Here is a 15,319-nt window from a genome sequence, read left to right as displayed (position 1 = left end):
AGGCAAGGAACATAAATCACCAAAAACCACGGTCAAGTTGATGTCAAGTGCATGGTCCAAGAGTAGATTAGCTAGCTAGCATGCAGCCATGCGACATGCAGTCTGTGCCAGGTTTCTGTAGGAAATGCAAGGTCAAGTTGATGTCCTTATGGAGCCAAAATAGATATGCAACAAAATATGATTTAGTAATAAAAAAAAGGATGTAGATCTATTTCTACCTGTTCTTCAGATTTAGTACTTGCTTTTCAACGTTTAATCTGTCATTTAAGCAAACTAAATCTAAAAAAGTTGGATTGAATTAACAATTCTATTTGTTTTGAGTTGGTTGAGAATCACACGAAGTAGTCTAGTTTTTATCTGTTATTTAGTTTCAGGTTTTAGTCCTGCTTCACTGCCAGTTGTATACTAGATTGTTTAATTACCAATGGTTTAGTTTTGTTATTATTTTAAATTATCACTATAATTCATTCATTAGTATTGAGTTTGTTAACTCTTTTCAGCACCCTTAATTTGGTCTGTGCAGGTAGTTGTCAGCTCCAATAAGTTCAAATACTCCTGGAAGTTTCAAGACCACCAAGTACTCCCGTAGAGTCATTGACACCGTGATTTCACCAAGAACATGATCATTGGGACATGTCAGGCTGATTGTAAATTAATGTATTTTTTGTGATACGGTGTATTTGTAAATTATTTTATTTTTGTGCATAAATAATTGGTTGATGGGCCTATCTCAGAAACGTGCTTTTGTGTACCAGAACTTTGCAAATTAAGGCCTAGAAGTAATCCAACTCGACTATTTAAACCAAATTATTTGTTCGAACAGATTATGGACACTATTTGACCAAATAATTGTGTTGAACAGATTATGGCCGTAAAAATAAATGGGCTTGAACCTAATAATTGGGCCGAAATGAGTATGCCCTTAAAAATAAATGGGTCAAACTATTAGGTCTGGCCCATGTAGAACTGATCAGGAAAATCATGCCATGTCAGATCACATGTGGATTCCACGTCACCACAAGCGACACTTCAGCGTGCCACGTCGTCTTGCCATGTAGGATCGTACGTGGTTTAGGCACATGGCCATGACCAAAATTTTGGTCATACATTTAACGACCAAAACATTTCCGTCGTAGATCTAATGGCCAAAATATCATAAAGGTCAGCTTTCTTCATTCTTGACGGCCAACTGTTGACCTCCCAAATTTGGTCATAACATGGTCATAAAATAATAACAATGACCTTCCAGTGACCAAAATTGAGCATCATGATTGAGCAAATTCCTTGTAGTGTTCCCTTTGCGCGGCGATCCACGATAGCGAGAGTTGCCACCGCCTCGACCACGTGAAGCAGCATTGGCAGAGGATTTGAATCCACTGCCAGAGCCTGTGCCCTGGTAGAGCGCGACACGTTGGTCGAGGTTGCTCATCTGGGCATAGAGCTCTTCGAAGGAGACCGGCGTGATGCGTGCGTCGAGGGCAGAGACAAGCGACTGGTACTCCATGTCGAGTCCAGCGAGGATGTACGAGATCAACTCGTCATCGGGAAGAGGTTTCGCCGTCGCGGCAAGTTCGTCGGCGAGTGATCGCATATGCGCGAAGTAGGCGGCCACCGTTTGCGTCCCCTTCTGTGCATTAGCGAGAGAGATGCGGATGTTGTTCACCTTGGACAGCGACTGGGAGGAAAACATGCTAGCCAGTGTTGTCCAAAGTTCATGCGCATGGGAGATTGATGTGACATGCACCAGAACCTCTTTAGACAGATTGTTCAGCAGGTAACCTAGTACGTGTTGATCCTCTCAAAACCAGATGGAGTGGAGAGGGTTAAGGATGAATGTATCCTTCCCGTCCTTGTCCTTGGTGACGACCTCCTTGGCTGGCTCCGGTGTGGCTCCATCCACATATCCGAAGTAACCAGCACCTCTGAGCTGCGGGACGATCTGAGATCGCCATAGGATGTAGTTTGCTCGGGTAAGCCGCTCGGTGACTTGGCCAGAGAGACCAGAGTTGGCGGCGGCGGAGGTGGCCATGATAGCTGTGACTAAACTCTAGATGCGATGGAAGAGATGGGCTCTGATTACCATGTAGAAATAGCTAGAAGCGTCGTTCCGGTTAGGGCGACGGTTTCATGTTTATATAGCAAGCGCAACCCTGAGATATGCGTACAAGTAGTTTGAATACAATGAGATAGAGATAGAGCTATTAGGTTTAAACTAGAGATAAATCCTAACCGAATATCTATTCTAACTTCGTACACAAGTATCCTATCTACACACAATATCTCAATCGGTTTAACAATATTCATTGTGGTTTTGTAATAAATCTGCATAATTGCCTGACTCACTGCTCTGTATTACAAGAACAGCTTGTGCTCACAAGCTGATTCATTTGAATCAGCCTCGTAAGGTCAGTCATGGGTGAGGTAGTTTTTCTTTCCTTTTTAAGATAGTTTAAACATTTCACCTGCCTCTTTCCGAGTCTCCAATACATGCCAAGTGTAAGCATTGATCTCTGTATGATGGTAGAGGGCATACCCAGTTTGTTGATTGTGACTGCCAAGACCGCTGATTCGTTTTCCTTTGGTGGTATAACTTCAGAGTTTTTTGTTCAGACCAACATAAGTTAGAAGTTTGTTAGACTACTTAGGTAATATAGGAAATCCTGCAACACAAAGCTACCACTTTTGTATGATCCTAGTTTTCCAGGACTCGGCTTATTTATGTTTGCAGTAACATGTTTCACTCACATTCAGTTGAGATCAATATTACGATTGGGACAGGTGCTATTCTGGACAGATGCTATTTTTCTTCTACGGTTCAGCCTGTAATTCTGTATACTATGTATGTGGCCCCTGATAATTCGTTCCATTTTGCTTGTAAACTCTCGATTATGTACAATCTGAGCTGCAAATGCTTATATGAATATGCCCCCCTTCTCGGCCCTAGTTTTTTTCTTTTAGATTTTTAGTCATCTTCACAGCTATAATTTTATCTCTGTTATTATTTTGAAACGAATCTGCATAACTGCTAGGGTCACAAATAAGAGCCTGGGTCGTTTACTGCTTTCTTATAGCTAGAACAGACTGTGCTCACAAGCTGTTTGATTCGAATCAGCCTCATCAGATCAGTTGTATGCTCCTAGATGGACCGTGATAGTTCGAACATTTCACCTGCCTCTTTGTGAGTCTGCCAATGCATACCGAATGCAAGCATTAGTCTCTGTAGTATCGTAGAAGTACCAAGAATGGTGTAAATCATCCACCAACGGCTGCATAAACACACTTAAATTCTTCCCCGGATATCCAGGCCCTGAAATTATAAGCGACAGGATCATAGTCTTGCGATTGCATTATGGCGCCGGGAGGCAGATTGAGCGGAATAACAAACACGGGCCAGCAGCTGTATGGATTAGACGACATACCATATAGATTGAACCCATCACCTGATATAACAATTCTTTGATTCCCAACCTCAGATGCTTCCTCAGGGTATTCTGTATCGAATGACTTCCATGCTTCATCTTCTGATGGATGTACAATTTTATTTGGATTGTACTTTTTCTCTTCCTTGTGCCACTTCATCATTTTGGTAGACTCCTCGGTGATGAAAAGGTGGTGCAGTCTTTCTATTAAATGTAGATACCGAAGAACCTTCACATGGATTTGTAGCTGCTTCTTCTGACCCTGCTTATCGACCACCTCAAGATACCGAGAGGAACCGCACTTCCTACAGTAGTTGTCACTCCCACACTTATGCATAAACAAAAGCCAATTCTTTGGACAAACATGTATTTTCTCATAATCCATGGAGAGCGCCTCCATTATTTTCTTTGTAGCGTACATGGTTTTCGGCAGTTCATGGCCCTCAGGGATGCTGTTAGCCCATATTTCCATAAATGCTTCCAAGCAACCTTGGCTACAGCCGTACTCGGCCTTGACTGTCATCAGGTGTGATATGGCTTCCAGCACAGAGAGCTTGGCACCCTCATAAAGAGGTTTCTTTGACGAGGCCAAGATATCCAGGAAGGCCTTTGCGATTTCCTCTCGCTCCTCCGGTTCATTCGTTGAATGTGACGGAGGTGTCGGTTGTGCAGCAAAGACATCATGTAGCATGTCTCTAACCCCATCGTCTTCATAACCAGCGATGCGTTGTCGTATCACCTCCTTTCTACCACGGTCCCGCTGGGCAAAGTTTATGGGCATATTAAAGTTTGGCATAAATCCATGCGTGCGAAGGTGATTAGTCATCTCACTCTTATCTCTGCGCATACATTTCTTACACATTTGGCACATGGGCATTCTGGCACCATCCTCATTGGACTATGGTGTATCTCTTTCAAAAACACATCAGTTTTTTCAACCCACTCTGTTGTTACTTGATTCCGACGGAAAAACCCACTATACATCCACTGATTATCTGCCATCTCTGCTTTATTAGAGCCACACAACAAAATTAAGGATTTATTTAAATTAGTCACATCAATGTTTTATTTTTCATAGGGTTGACGAGAAACGACATTTAATCAACCTACATCTCTAATAGGTAAAGATGGGTCCCAATCCCACCCGAGAATGTGTAGATTGAGTACGTTTTTCATGCTCTACCCCATTCTGAGATAGAATTTCGGCAACACCTCCCCGTTGTTCTCTAAATACATGTCTCGGCAAAATGCCGGGAGAATGTGCATCCGGAGAACAACGGGGAGGCGTCGCCGAAATCCTGTCTCGGAACGGGGTAGAGCATGGACAACATACCAAATCTACACATCCTCGGGTTGTCCATGGAAAACGCTGGACAATCCGAAAGAGCTGCGGTGATAAATATGCAATTGAATGCATATTTATCGATGCAACCCTTTCGAACGGGAGACGCCTAGGTTAAGCGACTTGATGTGAAAATGAAATCTAGTGACTTGGAAAAAAAGTGGACGAGGTGCTGGAATTGTTGCTCACCCTTCAATGTAGAGGATGTAGTCGATCAGAGGAGGGACGATTGTGGACCAACACCTCCAACGTCGATGATCACTCCACGAAGATGGAACACCAGAAATCATGCTAATTCCACCGAGTGAACAAAATTAGGTCAACACCTCACATTAAGCATTGACACTTTAAACTATGAAAAAAATCATATTTTGTCAAGTGTCGATTGTTGTCCTTCAATTTTTTTTAGCAAGATCATAACGATGAAATAACCACTTATCATATCCCAATTTTGGAGCAAATCTCACATAGCTACTTAACAACATCTCACATAACTATTTTAGAAACTAAATGTCACATAGACGTCCACAACTCAAAGAAGATGACACTAATATCATTTGCATTTCTTGCATTCTTGTTAAATTTCTTGCACTTGTCATATTTCTAACTATCATCATCATCTATCATCTAACTATCATCATACATTTGCATTTCTCGCATTCTTGTTAAAAAAAATTGCATTTCTCAAATTTCTAACTATCATCAAATCATCTATCATCTAACTATCATCATACATAATGCATCCATCCATCTAATTACATAACTATGGACAACAACTAAATTAACAAAAAAATGCCACGGAGAGGGAGGGAACTCACCGTGGGGCAGGGCCGGCTCGGGGGGGGGGGGTGGAGGGTCAGCCGCACGCGGGGCAGCTGGGGCGAGGGCGGTCGGGGCGGGGAAAAGGTGGTCGTGGCAGGGCGACGGTGTGGCCGGGGCGGGGACGAGGTGGCCGAGGCGGGGAACACGTGGGGATGGGTCCTCGAGGGAGGCGGTGGTGCGGGCGAAGACGGCGGCGGCGCGGGTAGAGGAGGAGGGCAGGGGCACGGGCGAAGGCGAGGGCAGGTGGAGGCGGTGGCGGCGGCGGCGTGGGTGTGGAGGCATGTCTCGGCTAGATGGGGGAAATGAGTTGAGGGCGATGCGGCTAGAGAGGATAACAAAATATATGTCGTCGGCATAGCTTCGGACCCCACACGGCCTACTCAATTCTGTGGATCGGGACGTGGCAGGGGGATATGCCGACGGCTTAACCGTCGGCGTATCTACATCCATTTTTTTAATATTGTTTATTCATATATACTTTTTATACATTTTTCTTAAAAAATTCATTAATTAAATTGTGTCTTATCTATACATAAACATGAGGACATCGTTTGTGAGTTTTATATCTACGTGTCGGCCCGACATGGCTGTTTCCCCCCTTCGTGACACGACGACAGCGACGCCCGCGAGGGGGGGCACACCCACGGAGCCGCGTGTCGGGTGCTCGCGCCTACCACCACGCTTCCACACACGTAGGAGGGCCCACCACAAGACCTGGCGTGTTTGCTACCCCCCGCGTACACTAGTAGGAAAAAGCTTATAGGTAGGAGCCTAGCAGTAGCGCTAGAATATAGTAAGCACTGCTGCTACTTAGCAGTAGCGCTGCAAACATAAAGTGCTACTACTAGGATCCATAGAAGTAGCGCTGGATGTATTTCCAGCGCTACTGCTAAAGGAGGCCCAACGAGGCTACCGACAGTAGCATTAGCAGCAGCGTGCGCTTGTGTAAAGCACTACTTCTAAGTTTAATAGCAGTAGCACTCTCTTGAAACGAGCGCTATTGCTAAGTCTACATTCTCCAACTTATCCAACCGGCCGCCCCTCCTAATCCCCTCTCCAATCTCACTCTCCCATGCACCCACCTCATCCGCCGCCGCCGCCCTTTCCCGTCGCTCGTCGCCCTCCGCGCCCCTCCCTCCTCCTTCGGTCTCCCCCTCCTCCCTCATCCCTACTCCTCCGGTCAAGCCCTCTGCCGGCAGCCCTCCTCCCCCTCCTCCCTCATCCCTCCTTCTCCGGCCAAGCCCATAGATACAGCCCCGAACACGGTCCCGGCCCAACCCACCCCAAGATTCCCTCCGTGTCGGCCCGATGTGGTTGTTTCCCCCGTGTGTGACACGACGGCAAGGACACCCGTGAGGGGGGCACACCCCGAGCCGAGTGTGAGGTGCTTGCGGTCACACCAAATCGATATATAAGTTATGTTTAGATTAAAAAAAAGATATGCTAGAAAACAGATTTAAAAAAAAATAATAGAAATATATGGCTTGTATTTAGCAAACATATAAAAAAAAGAAAAAAGATATGCCGACAGCAAAACCGTCGGCATACCTATGCGTGCATCGACCGGATTGGCCAACCACGCGTCATGGATCGATGACGCGCCACGAGTAGCGGATCGATGACGTGGACAACTACGCCGACGGTATGGCCGTCGGCATAGCTACGCCGATGGCCTCCGTTAGAACGTCGGCGTAGGTCTAACGGCATCAGTCCACCGTCCATCCGCGTGTTTACTACGTCACATGTACGCGGATGGCCTGTCTATGCCGACGGTGCCCGTAGGCATAGATCTCGATACGCCAACGACCTATCTACGCCTACGGTCATCGTCGGCATAGATGGAGATACGCCTACGGCTTTCTTACACCTATGGTCTTACCAAGGCCGTCAGCATATATAGCATCATCTACGCCGACGGTGGCCATCGGCAGCTGTGTTTATTCCTGTAGTGGCATATTTAACTTTTTCAGCTTGTGCTCTTGAGGCTTGAAAAAACAACATAGTATCATCTGCAAAAAACTTAACTTATATTAACTTTGCCTATAGAATTTAGAAATGAACTAGCAGTAGCAGACACATGCATGTTAACTTTTTCTTTAAGAAGCAGACCTGTTAACTAGACCAGACGCCACGACGCGGAGTCAAATCCCTGATGAAGATGAATACGATCCGAGTTCTTCTCCTTGATGCGCCGGAGCCTATCAGTGCCCAAAAAACCAGCTGGAACGAGTTCTAGGCCAAGAGAACTCTACGTCCATGCATTGCCTATATAGAATCTCCAAATTCAGCAGTAGCAGTAGCAGACACGTTGACGACAGGAAAGGAAACGCCATGACGCGGGACTCAAACACGACCGAGTCAATCCGAGTTCTACTCCTTGATGAATACGATCCGAGTTCCACTTCTTGATGAATACACGAACGCGATTCTACTCCCCCCGCCCCAATAAATAGCCCCGGCCGGTTCCCAGCCCCACCCCAACACGCAAAAAGGCACCCATCGTTGATCGTCGCTTACGCCGCAGCTTTACTCGCTAGGTTTCGCTAGTGTTTCGATCGTATCGCTTTCGGCTCCTAATCCTCGGATCAATGGCGGCCGCGGAGGGCGAGAAGAAGATCACGCTCAAGAGCTCGGACGGCGAGGAGTTCATCGTGGACAAGACAACCGCCATGGAGTCGCAGACCCTCCGCCACATGATCGAGGACGATTGCGCCGACAACGCCATCCCGCTCCCCAACGTCAACACGAAGATCCTCTCCAAGGTCATCGAATACTGCAACCAGCACGTGCAGGCCAGACCAATGCCGGCCGACTCCCCCGTCGCCGACGCCGCCGCCAACTCCTCCACCTCTGCCCCAGCCGCGGCGCCAGCCCCCACCGTGGACATGAAGAGCTGGGACGCCGAGTTCATCAAGGTCGACCAGGCCACCCTCTACGACCTTATCCTGGCTGCAAATTATCTTGACATCAAGGGATTACTGGACCTCACTTGCCAGACTGTCGCCGACATGATCAAGGGCAAGACTCCTGAGGAGATCCGCAAGACCTTCAACATCGAGAATGACTTCACACCGGAGGAGGAGGCCGAGATTCGCAAGGAGAACCAGTGGGCTTTTGAGTAGAGAAGCATATATAGGCGGTTCTGTTACGTCATTGTAATTCTTCCGCACTTGTTGGGTCGTTGAACATCGTAGAGAACAAGAGTATGCATGTATGTAGGCAGTGCTACTAGGTTTAATTAGTAGTTCTCAGTATTCATCATGTCCACATCCCAAACATTTTTTAGAAAAAATATTTACTTGAAGTGGATGCTCCCTTAATTAGTATCTTTAGACGATGTACGCCGTGTGATTTGAGATTACCAAAAGAAAGGACATATACCATCATCAAACCATAACGAAGCAAACTGATACACTGACCTTTGAGCGCGTGATAGAAGAACTATAGTCAACTATCTTTATATACTTTTTTTAAACAGAGGCATAAGCTTTGTCTCATCCACTAATTAAGAGAGGAGAATTGTCTCATCCACTAATTAAGGCATCATTGAGATTTGTTGTTCGGTTTGTTCCAATCGCTGTTTGGAGAGAAGCTGACAAGAGAAAAGATCTTTCACGTAGCTTATGCATCGATTGATAGTTTAGGAATAATTAAAATCACAGAAATGCTATTTGACAACAGTTATTTTCGGGGAAGATTTTATGTTCAGGGTGTAGAAGGAATGTACTAGTATAGATCTAGTTTACCTTCCCATTTTTTCGCTCACCTCATGAAAATTTGTTTCATCCAAGCACAGTTCATCTTGTCTTCCTTTTCTATTGTTGATGTGAGGATGCAGAAAAGGAAGTTCTGTTTTACACCTTAGTCGTCTTCACATCTTATATTCATTGTGGTTTTGTAATAAATCTGCTTAATTGCCTGACTCACTGCTCTGTATTACAAGAACAGCTTGTGCTCACAAGCTGATTCATTTGAATCAGCCTCGTAAGGTCAGTCATAGTCAAGAAATAAGGTTAGGTCCAAAGAATACAGCAAAACCACCAGTTGATCGTCTCTCATCCACACAACCTGCCCAATCTGAATCAGAAAATGCACTCACTAGAGTAGATGAAGATTTGCTGAATGTAAGACCAGTGCCCAAGGTATTTTTCACATATCTAACTATACGCTTGGCAGCAGTCCAATGAATATCAGTGGGAGCATGAAGGAACTGACATACTTTATTAACAGCAAAGGAAATATCTGGCCTTGTAAGAGTCAAGTACTGAAGTGCACCTATCAGACTTCAGTAGTTAGTGCTATCCTCTTGATTCAAAAGAATTCCTTCAGTGAGAGCTAGTTTTTCATAGCTAGATAAGGGTGTTAGTGATGGTTTGCATCCCTGTAATCCAGCTCTTTTTACTAGATCAGCAGCATACTTCTCTTGAGATAGATGAAGGTCATCTCCAGTTTTCTTGACCTCAATTCCCAAGAAATAATGCATGTCTCCTAGATCTTTCAAAGCAAATTCAGCTTTTAAATCTTTAAGAAGGCCTGCAATTGCCTCATTGGAAGAGCTAGTAATAATGATGTCATCAACATAGATAAGCACAAATATATATGTGTTTGACTGCTTGTAAATAAACAATGATGTATCAGACTTAGATGGAGCAAATCCAAGAGTTTGTAATTTATGACTGAGGCGTGAGTACCAAGCCCTAGGAGCTTGTTTCAAGCCATAAAGAGCTTTATCAAGTTTGCACACATGATAAGGTAAAGTTTTGTCTTCAAACCCAGGAGGTTGTCTCATATACACATCCTCTTCCAGAACGCCATGAAGAAACACATTCTGCACATCTAGTTGTTTAAGACACCATCCCTTGGAAACAACAATGGATAAAACAAAGCGAATGGTTGTTGCTTTTACAACAGGGCTAAAGGTATCTTCATAATCTATACCATATCTTTGTTTGAAACCCTTTGCAACAAACCTAGCTTTGTAACGATCTATAGTTCCATCAGACTTTCTTTTGATCCTGAAAACCCACTTGCAATCAATTAAATTTTTACCTTGCTGTGGGGGAACAAGATGCCATGTTTTATTTCTCTGAAGAGCCATGTGCTCCTCCTCCATTGCTTGTTTCCATCTAGTGTCAGCAAAAGCCTCTTGAAGGGTACGAGATTCACCTGTGGAGCATGCCCAACCAAACTTTGTGATGTGCTTGTAGTTGACAGCCTTAATTACCCCTTTTTGGAGACGTGTCTGTGGCGGTTAGGAAAAATCAGCATCATTTTCTGCTGATGGAGATGCCTGTACAGAGGATCCTGGAGCTGATCCTCTCTGGACAGTATCCTCTTCGAGGTGCGCGCCGGCACCAGGAGGAGAAGTTGCTGCTGGGGCAGACGTGTCGCGCCTCACGTAGACATGGCTCGGGGCAGTTGGCCAGCGAACGAGGGGAAGCTGCATGGGCGCCGCAGAAGATCCGCCCGCTTCGGCCCTAGGCAGAGGTTGCATGGGCGCAGGAGATCCAGCCGCCCGGTCTAACTTCTGGCGTGGTTCGGTCGCCTGCCCGACACATTAATTTTTGAAACAACAAACAAGTTGCAAAAACATCCGTCGACCGATCTCCATGCACACCCCGCTTGTCCCGTCCCTGACTCATCAATTCCCTAAAAACCGACGGGCGGATACAACCGAGAAAATCAATCGGTTGTTGTATAACGTTTTTGTAAAAACTATGCTCAATTCTCAAAATAAAAACACATAGAATTACATATACTTAATTTTTATTGGTAGAATAATTTGTGCCACGGATTGATGACTTGGCAAACATCCAACCATCTGTTCCCAGCAATCCCACCGTCGACCGATCCATCCATCCATCTAAAGAAAAAAAAAGGAGGAAGGAAAAAAGATGCAGCCCAGCGCACCAATCTCTCTCTCTCTCTCGTGAACCTGGCCTTCCCCCCAACCAACGTCCCTTCTCCTCGCTCCTCGCTTCCGCCGCCACCCACGTCGGCTGGTTCCGGCGAGCTCCATCCATGCGCTGATCCCCAAGATCTGCCGGTGAGTTTGTTCACCGCCTCGAGGAAGGCATCAGCGTCCCTGATTCAGCCCAAATAAACCTGTTCATGGTGACAAACTGCGAGATCTGGGCGTGATCCACTCCATGGACGTGATGGGACTCGGGATGGCTCGAGCTCAGACCCGCCCCTCCCTCCCCTCCGTTCAGGTTCGCGCCTCAGGCTCCTCCTCCGCGCCCGAGGCTAGGGTTTCCCCGCCGGAACTCGCCGGAACCGGCAATGGCGAGGTGAAGCTCACAGAATCCATCACCGGCATTGCATAGGTAGGACCTTCCCATCCTTCCTCGCGTGGATCCACCCTCTCATCTTCACCTTTTTCTCCTATCCGCCCCTTTCCTGCAGGTTAACATGGTGTGGAGACGACGACGACGACAGAGGGTTTTGGCCTTGCCCAGCTCGAGGAGGAGGAGGAGGGGTGCACCTAGCCGTCGGCCCTGCTCTTCTCCAGGAGGAGGGGCAGTGGTCTGCTCCTAGGGCGACCAAGATATTTGGCCCGAGCTCAAGCACGACCACGACGACCCACTGCTACAGGTAGTAGCATATACTTCCAGGCAATACAGTTCTGGGAATACTACTGCTAATGAATGTTTATCTCATCTCCACAGAGTTGCTTCGTATAGATCTTATTTTTTTCCGAATCTTTCAAGTTCCTTTTGCTCTGATGTATGCTTGCTCATTTATCTAGATGAGAAGGTTCTTTCAATATTAGGCTGATCCTTCAACTAAGCACGTTTCTTTTGTAATCAATCATGGGTATTATCTTAACACTACTTTCCTACTAACTGATATTTTCAAATGGCTAAAAGAATCAACTCCTAGAGATTTCAGAATCTGATAAACTATGAAATTTTTGGTTACATATTTTTCATTCAGTTTTGGACTTTAGCTCTGTCGTATGTATGTAACTATCTTTATTAATTTTCAAGATCCTCTGATTTCAAGAGTAAAAAATAAGGCAGGTAGGCGCAACATACATGGTGAAATCACTCTTATTTATGTTCTTCACAGGGAACACTTACCCTTATAAGATGAACTTCATCTTCATTCCTCTCGTCTCAGTTTTACTCGTGTGATGTCAGTGTGTGGATTATTAACCAGTGAACATGCCACCCGTCTCATGGTTACCATCTCTCCACCCGCACAGGTCCACCGGAAATCAAACCCTTCGGTTTGCAAGATCATGGACTACCACAAGCACATGTATAACAAGGATGCCAATGAAAGAGAGCACCTGAAAATCAAGGTACGTGTGTGACGAATTTGTCGTCTCATTGCTCCTGGAGCTAAGTTGAAATGCTTAGAACGGAGCCGTGTTCGTAATCATGTCAGATCTTAGGATTGTGAACTAACGGTTCGTTGCTTGAGTGAGTCTTTTGGTTCTCCAGACATACTAGTCGTTGCACGGGTAGTATATAATATCATTTATATAAACTGACATTTTTAAAGTAACAATATCATATAACATATGCTCAAAAACTAATGATAATGTTATAGTACTATGCAGTGAAATAATACCAAAGTTGTACCAAGAATGATAGATATGATCTACGTTACATAAAACACCCAATGTTAGTCATTACACATACAATTTGATGATATCAACTAATATAAATAATTTTCTTTGTGTTGTTGGCTCACATATTAAAAATCTTAGCTCTTACAAAGTTACTGTTGTAGTACTAATTAACAAATAGTATATCTTATCGGAATCTTAATAATGTGGCAGTCTACCGAGTGATGTCATTGCACATAAAGTATATAGCACGATCTGATCATAACACAGTTCTTCATAATCTTAATAATGTGTCAGTCTACCTAACACAGTACTGTTGTGCTATCACATGATCCACCTTCCTATATATGAACACAGTTCTTCATGGCATCCACGTTATACTTACACATGATACTTTGACTCTTTTGAAAGAAGGTTAATTCCCACTTGTCGTGCATCACTACTTTTATTATTTGAAGAAGTCTTCACAATTTCTCTCTTGCATCCAGGGTGCTAGTTTTTACAACATGATCGTCTCCTTAGTCTACAGAACATATATGTAAGCCCCCAGGTTAGCTGCAAACAGTATAGCACCCACTACCCCAGTCCTTCACCTTGATTTGGTACTCCTTTTTAAGGTGGGTGTGAGATCTGCATGACAGTATATATGAAAGGAAAAAATAAATAATGCAAAAGGAAGGTTAGAAGACTTTGTGAGGATCCATTTATACGTGATTAGCTACTTTTTACTACTTATTTGGAAGAACATTTTTTTATTGTTGGAGTTTTTTTTTTGTATTACTTCCTGTCACTGAATCATCTTCGATCCCCGTATCTCCAGCCACCAGACAAAAATTATCAACACATACTGGGTTGTTATGGAGAGAAATATAGGTCAGATACATATATACACTAGTGGGGACAGGGCCTATAGTCCCGGCCCGTAAGGAGCGTTAGTCCCGGTTCACCAACCGGGACCAAAGAGGCGGGACTAAAGGCCTAACCTTTAGTCTCGGCCCTGTTTCAAGCCGGGACCAAAGGTGCTCCACGTGGGCGCCTCGGAGCGCCCTCAGGGGCAGGCCCTTTAGTCACGGGTCTTAACACGGACCGGGACTAAAGGATCTGTCTGTTTATTTTATTTTTTTACTTATTTCAACTTCAGACATTTTATGCATTTTGTGCATTCAATATAAACCATTCAAAACCACATCCTAAATTTCGACCCTTTATAACTTCATTTGCTATTTTTCATGCATTTAATGATTTCTTGACCTAAGTGACCTTGAAATTGAAAAGCCCGACAAATGAACTCTGAAAAGGTTGAAACTTGGCATCGTATCATCATTTCTCCCACATAGCATGTGCTAAAAAGTTGAGAGGGTTACGTCAAAAACTGGATGCACTTCGTGTACAAAATGAACAATCTCTTTCGAAGTATTAGGGTTTCGAACGAAAACTCATCTATTGCAAAGGGATTTCATTTTTTTGAACTTATTTGAACTCCATACTTTTTGTGTGTTTAAAATGCACCATTTAAAGCCACATCATAAATTTTCAATATTTTCTGACTTCATTTGGTATTTTTCATGCATTTACTTACTTTTTTGAGCTAATTGACCCTGAAATTGAAAAGCACTACAAATGAACTCTGAAAAGGTTGAAAGTTGGCATGGTATCATAGTTTCACCCACATGGCATGTGCTAAAAATTGAGAGAGTTACGATAAAAAATGGATGCACTTCGTGTACAAACTGGATCATCCTTCGAAGTATCAAGGTTTCAGATGAAAACCCATCTGCTACAAAGGCATTTTATTAAAATGATTTTAATTCCAGACTTTTTATGCATTCAATATGCACCATACTATAACATGTTAAAATCTACAGAAAGTACTAACTAAAAATAATAAAAAACAACAATTAAATGACTAAAACAACTATATAAGCAAAACAATATTGTTTTAATTAAAATCCAAATTTAAATTATTCTAAAAATAACCAAATAAATCTTACTGTGAGAACAATCTAACAGATGACTAGGAGAAAAAAGAATTAAATTAAAAACTATTTGTAAACTCAAGTTATTCACAATTTGGGTTTGAAGCAAATTTGAACAAATTCAAATTTAAACCATTCAAATTTTAAAACTAATTGCACAAACAGAAACTAGACAAAATTTTGA

At 44.0% G+C, this 15,319-nt stretch overlaps 1 protein-coding gene and 1 pseudogene across 4 annotated transcripts; one reads left to right on the top strand and one right to left on the bottom strand.

Moving 5' to 3' along the window:
* Nucleotides 1-1,423: 1,423 nt before the first annotated feature.
* LOC123433761 lies at nt 1,424-1,552 on the bottom strand (annotated as a pseudogene).
* Nucleotides 1,553-3,952: 2,400 nt separating this feature from the next.
* Nucleotides 3,953-8,705, top strand: LOC123431073 (SKP1-like protein 1). 4 transcript variants are annotated; one of them, XM_045114887.1, is made up of 2 exons: nt 3,953-3,976; nt 8,193-8,705. In XM_045114887.1, the coding sequence occupies exons 1-2, from the start codon at nt 3,953-3,955 to the stop codon at nt 8,703-8,705; spliced, it is 537 nt and encodes a 178-aa protein (XP_044970822.1). The 4 variants fall into 4 exon arrangements, with proteins under 4 accessions (XP_044970822.1, XP_044970825.1, XP_044970824.1 ...); XM_045114890.1 differs by lacking the exon at nt 3,953-3,976 and adding an exon at nt 7,742-7,756 and having other exon boundaries at nt 8,196-8,705; XM_045114889.1 differs by lacking the exon at nt 3,953-3,976 and adding an exon at nt 7,964-7,978 and having other exon boundaries at nt 8,196-8,705.
* Nucleotides 8,706-15,319: the final 6,614 nt, after the last annotated feature.

The sequence above is a fragment of the Hordeum vulgare genome, chromosome 2H (assembly GCF_904849725.1).
Source record: "Hordeum vulgare subsp. vulgare chromosome 2H, MorexV3_pseudomolecules_assembly, whole genome shotgun sequence".
Lineage (NCBI taxonomy): Eukaryota > Viridiplantae > Streptophyta > Magnoliopsida > Poales > Poaceae > Hordeum > Hordeum vulgare.
Note: the sequence above shows the minus strand (reverse complement) of the source record. Positions and strands in the feature narration are given on the sequence as shown.